The sequence below is a fragment of the Callionymus lyra genome, chromosome 19, assembly GCF_982586985.1.
Source record: "Callionymus lyra chromosome 19, fCalLyr1.hap1.1, whole genome shotgun sequence".
Lineage (NCBI taxonomy): Eukaryota > Metazoa > Chordata > Actinopteri > Syngnathiformes > Callionymidae > Callionymus > Callionymus lyra.
Genome location: NC_141836.1, coordinates 2,318,458 through 2,325,741, shown reverse-complemented (window position 1 = coordinate 2,325,741; position 7,284 = coordinate 2,318,458). Strand labels below are relative to the sequence as shown.

At 41.5% G+C, this 7,284-nt stretch overlaps 1 protein-coding gene across 1 annotated transcript; it reads right to left on the bottom strand.

Moving 5' to 3' along the window:
* Positions 1 to 1,864: 1,864 nt before the first annotated feature.
* Positions 1,865 to 7,234, bottom strand: pigt (phosphatidylinositol glycan anchor biosynthesis, class T). The gene is made up of 11 exons (XM_087781314.1): positions 6,975 to 7,234; positions 6,708 to 6,885; positions 6,527 to 6,654; positions 5,557 to 5,657; positions 5,175 to 5,349; positions 4,309 to 4,406; positions 4,096 to 4,252; positions 3,830 to 4,030; positions 2,521 to 2,686; positions 2,374 to 2,457; positions 1,865 to 2,293 (listed from the first exon to the last, which is right to left on the bottom strand). Exons 1-11 carry the CDS (start codon positions 7,213 to 7,215, stop codon positions 2,044 to 2,046), a joined length of 1,779 nt encoding a protein of 592 aa, XP_087637440.1. The 5' UTR covers positions 7,216 to 7,234; the 3' UTR covers positions 1,865 to 2,043.
* Positions 7,235 to 7,284: the final 50 nt, after the last annotated feature.

Here is a 7,284-nt window from a genome sequence, read left to right as displayed (position 1 = left end):
GAAAACAAGTTCTTTCTTCTTCGTGTTTCTCTACAACCTTTACGTCACGATGATGCAGTTCAGCTACACAGCGCCCCCAGCATGTCATCTTGATAACTGCAGAAGAGTTAAACACTTTAAATAATAATAACTTCACTTTAAATTAAATGCGACAATAACATTCATATTTGGAGAGAAAAACGTTGATCATAAATATAAATATATATTTTTCATATTTTTAATTCAACATTCCCAGCTACTCGGGGCGAGAGCCAGAGGACGCAGACGATCAATGTCAACTCACTGGTTTGACTTGAATCAAGTCATTTTTATTTTATAACGCTTTTCCAGACCAGGGTCACAAAGCGCTCGTTTGTGGGAGGAAATCGGAGGAAATGTCCCAAAAAATGTGCGTGTGTTAATTTGTGTGTTCATAATTATTATGATACTAATAAACTATTAAATAATGAACATAGTTTTACCGTCAAAACATGAATACATAAATAAACATAAATGTTTTTCTTCTTCCTGGAAACACTTGAGTAACAACTTTGCATTTGTGTGGAAGTGTCTCCACCTAGCGGACGATCCTGGAGGCGCACTCGAGCCACCTTCTGACAGGAGGGACTCGAGTGAGGACCAGGACCAGGACCAGGATCTGGATCTGGTTCTCCGTGAAGAACCAGATCCACGGCTCACGGCTCACGGCTCACGGGTCACGGGTCACGGCTCACGGGTCACGACTCACGGGTCACGGGTCACGGGTCACGGGTCACGGGTCACGGGTCACGGGTCGTTTCACTCTCACGTTAAACTCGTTCAACACTTGACTTTGAAAACACTTTAATTCCAGTTCGAGCCAAAACATCAAAAACAAACTTGATTTTCCCAAAATAAATAAAACAATATGAAATATTCACATCGTTTGTTTGTCGCAGATAAATATTGTTGTCGTTTGATCAACTTCAGACAAACAAGTTTGAAACAGGTTAAGAATCATTAACTTAACTAACCCACAATTAACTTTTTCAAGGTTTCATTGAAATCAAAATTGAAAAAGTCAAAATAAATGAAAAAGTTTTTAATCAAAGATAAAGGAACTAAAGAAATAAGGAAATAAAAATAATATGTAATAATAATAACATGAAGTAATTACATGTAATAATAATAATAACATGAATTAACTACATGTTATAATAATAATAATAATAATATGAAGTAACTACATGTTATAATAATAATAATAACAACATGAAGTAACTACATGTTATAATAATAATAATAATATGAAGTAACTACATGTTATAATAATAATAATAATAACATGAAGTAACTACATGTTATAATAATAATAATAACATGAAGTAACTACATGTTATAATAATAATAATAATAACATGAAGTAACTACATGTTATAATAATAATAATAACATGAAGTAACTACATGTTATAATAATAATAATAATAATAATATGAAGTAACTACATGTTATAATAATAATAATAATATGAAGTAACTAAATGTTATAATAATAATAATAACATGAAGTAATTACATGTAATAATAATAATAACATGAATTAACTACATGTTATTATAATAATAATAATATGAAGTAACTAAATGTTATAATAATAATAATAATATGAAGTAACTACATGTTATAATAATAATAATAACATGAAGTAACTACATGTTATAATGATAATAATAATAATATGAAGTAACTACATGTTATTATAATAATAATAACATGAAGTAACTACATGTTATAATAATAATAATAGTAATATGAAGTAACTACATGTTATAATAATAATAATAACATGAAGTAACTACATGTTATAATAATAATAATAATAATAATAATAATAATAATATGAAGTAACTACATGTAATAAGCGTTTGTGGATCTACCGTAATGCTCGTAGTAAGAGAGCAGTTCAATGTGATCAGACCTTGTTCCGGTTCATCGCTGGATCATGAATTAGTTACCAAACACTCTTCATGGTCCAGAACCGTGCACGTGTGTCACATGGGTTCAGAGAACTTTCACGTGCACTCTCACAGCGGCGCCACGCCCCTCATCCTGCGGATGACGTTGGCGATCCTCTTGGCCAGACCCGGGCCCGGTTCCTCCACCGTGAAGCTGCGAGTCAGCAGGTTGTAGAGCGAGCCGTAACCCACGGCAACCACCGTGCACGTCAGGCAGATGACGTTGTAGGGCATGCTGAAGTCCGGCGTGGGCAGGTTGACCAGCAGCGGCTCCGTGTAGACGCGCACGAAGAAGCTGGACTCGTCCTGCAGCGGGAAACTGAAGCACAAGTGTTGACGACAAACCCGTGACACAAACATGTAAACAAGTAAACAAGTAAACATGTGATCGACACTCACAAGCTGCTGAAAAGTGGGCGGTCCTCAGAGTGGCTGGTATCCATGGCGACGACGCTGGGAACGAGCGCGCTGATGACGGACGACCTGCAGACACGAGGACACGTCAGATGCGTGGCGGCGGCGGCGGCGGCGGCGAGCGGGTCGTACCCCACGTAGAAGCCGTGGTTGGGGTCGGGCGTGTACTCCGTCCACTTGAGCAGCGCTCGCTCGAACTGCACCGTCACCTCCGTCACAGAGTTGGGAGGAAGCTGGACCAGCATCTCCAGCAGGTGTGGACGCACGCGGTCCTTGGACGGCTCGTAGTGGATGAAACCTGTCGTCACGGCAACGTTAACACACGTGTGAGGCACTGAACATGAAACACACAATACTGTCAACATCTAACACATGTTGTGTTGAACGTCACACATGAACATGTGATGATGTCATCGACGTCAAGTCTCTCCAAACCTTCTCAACACGTTTGACCTGCAGGTTCTGATCCGTGTTTGACTGAAGCATCAAACTATTGACCAAACTAACTACCTTTAGAGATCAATAGTTTGATTGAATCAAACTATTGATCTCTAAAGGTTTATATGAAAATAACTGTTAAAATGTTCAATTATGCAAATGTTAATGACTTATTACATTAATGAATTACTAAATATTAAAACTCTTGATGATCGTGTGATGATATTGGTGAGAGTGAAGATGATGAAGATGATGATAAAGATAAAGATGATGATGATTAAGATGAAGATAAAGATAGAGATGATGAAGATGATGAAGATAATGATGATGATGATGAAGATGATGACGATGAAGATGATGATGACGATAAAGATAAAGATGATGAAGATGATGACGATGAAGATGATGATGAAGATAAAGATGAAGATGATAAAGATAATGATGATGATGAAGATAATGAAGATGATGATAAAGATAAAGATGATGATGATGAAGCTGATGATGATGATGATGATAAAGATGATGATGATAAAGATGATGATGAAGATGATGAAGATAATGAAGATAATGAAGATGATAATGATGATGATGAAGATAATGAAGATGATGATGAAGATGATGAAGATAGTAAAGATGATGACGATGATGAAGATAATGAAGATGATGAAGATAAAGATAGAGATGATGAAGATAATGATGATGATGATGAAGATAATGATGAAGATGAAGATAATGATGAAGATAATGATGAAGATAGAGATGATGAAGATTATGATGAAGAGGATGAAGATAATGATGATGATGATGATGAAGATGAAGTTAATGATGAAGATGAAGATAGAGATGATGAAGATTATGATGATGAAGATAATGAAGATGAAGTTAATGATGAAGATGATGAAGATGATGATGAAGATGATGAAGATGATGATGAAGATGATGAAGATGATGAAGATGATGATGATGAAGATGATGAAGATGATGATGATGATGAGTCACTCACTCGGGCTGTTGTTCTTGTTCTTGCTGGTGACCGTGAGTGTGTGGATGTACAGTCGAAGGTACCAGGGCACAGACTCCAGCAGCAGTACCGAGAATGACCTGTAGGGGTGGTTGTTGTACATGAGCGTGTGGATCTCTCCGGTCTGTAGACCGTAACCAGCCACGTATCTCTCGGCGTGAAGCAGTGGACGCAGCATGTTGCCTGAGGAGCATCAAACCATCAAGTCTCTTCATCACTTCATACACGTTACTAACGACACAACCAACCTTCGGTGGATTTCCAGCGAAGCGCCAGGTTGAGGGAGCGCATGGAGCCGAAGGTGGAGTCTTGGGTCAGATCGTAGACGGAGAAGGTCCGTCGATCACCGAGCACCACGGTCTGACTCAACAGAGGGGTGGGCGGAGTCAGCTCGAACAGCTCGCCCTGCACCACGTGACAGCGTTAGAACTCATGCTGGAGACCAGACTCCATCCGCTCACCTCCGGGTTCTCCGTGACGTCCACGTAGATCTTACTGGACGAGGCCAGAGGACACGCTTCGGAGAGCGTTCGGGAGAACATCTTGAATAGAGACCACTCTGAGGAGAACATCAGGTTCAACCGTTGAGCAGAAGCTTCACGTCAACAAACAACACGTTTACTACGACAACTATTACACGGAGGAGGAGGAAGAGGAGGAGGAGGAAGAAGAAGAGGAGGAAGAAGAAGAGGACATCCTTCAAGTGGATCAAAGTTTAGAACCACATACTTCCTGTATATATATATTTATTTATTTAAGTTCTGGTATTTTTGACTACTTAAAGGGTTAGTTTAACCAAACAAACTGAGCTTCAGTTCTACATTAAAATGAACAAACATGTGTGTCTCTAACTCTAACTAAAGTAATCAACATTCATGGACATGAGTTAAGATTGATTTTATAGAATAAACAAGGTTTGACATTTTAATGTATTTATTCTCAAATGCTGGTTCAAACTGTTTATTTGAACAGATACAAATGTTTAACTCTATATGTAGATTTATTTACATCATGAGTTCACTTCTCACAGTACAACAAGAAGGTTTAACACTTTTGGTGTTTATCTATTGTTTGTTTCCTTCTTTTATTGTGTCCTGAGACACAACTTCCTTTGAACTGTTAACTCTGTGGATACAAGGTTCAGGAGCTTCTAGTCAATATGAGATGAAGTGAAACAACTGTTTGAATCTTCAGCTCAATGTTCTGTGACTAACAGTGTTAGTGTTAGCTAATGGTGCTACGTTCAGCGGCCAGCAGATGGCGCCCTCTGTCCAGTAATCTCTGAGCGGCTTTTAAGAGGTGAAGGTTCAAAGGTCGGAGGTCGTACCTCGTTTGCCCTGACCAGAGGTGTGCAGGTCGAACACCACGTTCAGAGACTGTCTGAGCTCCCAGGACCTGGTCCGACACTCGGGGTCTCCGCACACGGGCCGGACGTGGACCGACTGAGAGTGGAAGCTGCTGTGGAAGACCTTCTCGGACTTGAGCAGGACCGCGAGGCCAGCCTGGAGATGAAACATAACACAAACCTGATAAACCACGAGATCCTTCATTATTATTATTATTATACAGGACAAAACTCAAATAAAATCATATGTTTTCAAGTGTATTTATTGATAAACATGTTCTCTTTCAAATCCTGGTTCATATTAAAACACAGCCTCAGTGACCTTTGACCTCTACACCCGTCCTAACATGAAGAGACTCCTGACCTTGGACCCGCACGGCAACAGCTTCTTCCAGGGCGTCAGATTCTCCGTGCAGACGATCTCACGGGGAAGTGTAGCGTAGCGCAGGAAGCGGTGATCTGTGACTGAAACAAACCATGACATCATGAAACCATGACATCATGACATCATGAAACCATGACATCATGACATCATGAAACCATGACATCATGACATCATGAAACCATGACATCATGAAACCATGACATCATCAAACCATGACATCATGAAACCATGACATCATCAAACCATGGAACCATGACATCATCACATCATGACATCATGAAACCATGACATCATGAAACCATGACATCATGACATCATGAAACCATGACATCATGAAACCATGACATCATCAAACCATGACATCATCAAACCATGGAACCATGACATCATCACATCATGACATCATGAAACCATGACATCATGAAACCATGACATCATGACATCATGAAACCATGACATCATGAAACCATGACATCATGAAACCATGACATCATGACATCATGAAACCATGACATCATGAAACCATGACATCATGACATCATGAAACCATGACATCATGAAACCATGACATCATGAAACCATGACATCATGACATCATCAAACCATGACATCATGAAACCATGACATCATGAAACCATGACATCATGAAACCATGACATCATGAAACCATGACATCATGAAACCATGACATCATGAGACCATGACATCATGAGACCATGACATCATGAGACCATGACATCATGAGACCATGACATCATGAAACCATGAAACCATGACATCATCAAACCATGACATCATCACATCATGACATCATGAAACCATGACATCATCAAACCATGGAACCATGACATCATCACATCATGACATCATGAAACCATGACATCATGAAACCATGACATCATCAAACCCGTCTGCCGAGGCTTCAGAACACATGAAGAAACAAAGGTACCATTTCCGAGCCCGAGCGGCTTGAACGAGGCGCTGGGCTGGACTGTGTTTGTGGAGTCGATGAAGTTCAAGGAGGCGCAGAAGATCCCCGACAGGACGTTGGTCAGCTCCTTCCAGGTCCCGTCCACGCTGAAGGACGACAGTCAGTCTCCAGATGAGGAACCAACGGGATCAGAACTCACTCTGTGACAGAATCCTGGAACCAGACCCAGAGCTCGGCCCCGGGCGGGGCCGGCAGGACGGGCTGACCCCACTGCATGGTCCTCCAGTAGCCCTGCGTGAAGGAGAGGTGCAGCTCCCGGATGGAGAACTTGGAGATGACTTGACCCAGAGACTTGGGGAAGAGTCTGTAGTGAGACACTGAGGAACATGAGGGTCAGTCATGGGTCAGAGACTCGTGAGGAAGTTCATTAAACATCAAATGAAGGTCTGACCAGGCCGTGACTCACCCTTGTGTCCCGCAGAGAGCTCGGTCCTCCACAGGGTTCTGAAGTGGAAGCTGCTGTAGATGTCTCCAGACTGCAGCGGTCTGAGCACCAGCTCCTCCCGGAAGTCATCGCTCTCCTCCCGCGACCTCTCGCCCGGGACGTCGCTCCCCGCGGTCGCTTCTTCGCAACACACCGCCAGGAACACAGACAGACAACAGACGCTCAGCAGCACCGAGCCGCCGCTGCTACACAGAGCCGCCATCTTTCTTCCTGCTGCGAGGCTACACTTCCGGGTCACGTGATCTACAGTCAGCGCGCCTCTTCCACTAAA

Excerpts from the sequence above, each read along its gene's own strand:
- pigt (XM_087781314.1), bottom strand. The coding sequence starts at position 7,215 with ATGGCGGCTCTGTGTAGCAGCGGCGGCTCGGTGCTGCTGAGCGTCTGT. Across the intron at positions 6,886-6,974 it reads GCTCTCTGCGGGACACAAGG|TGTCTCACTACAGACTCTTC; the intron begins GTGAGTCACGGC and ends CATGTTCCTCAG. Across the intron at positions 4,253-4,308 it reads ACGTCACGGAGAACCCGGAG|GGCGAGCTGTTCGAGCTGAC; the intron begins GTGAGCGGATGG and ends CACGTGGTGCAG.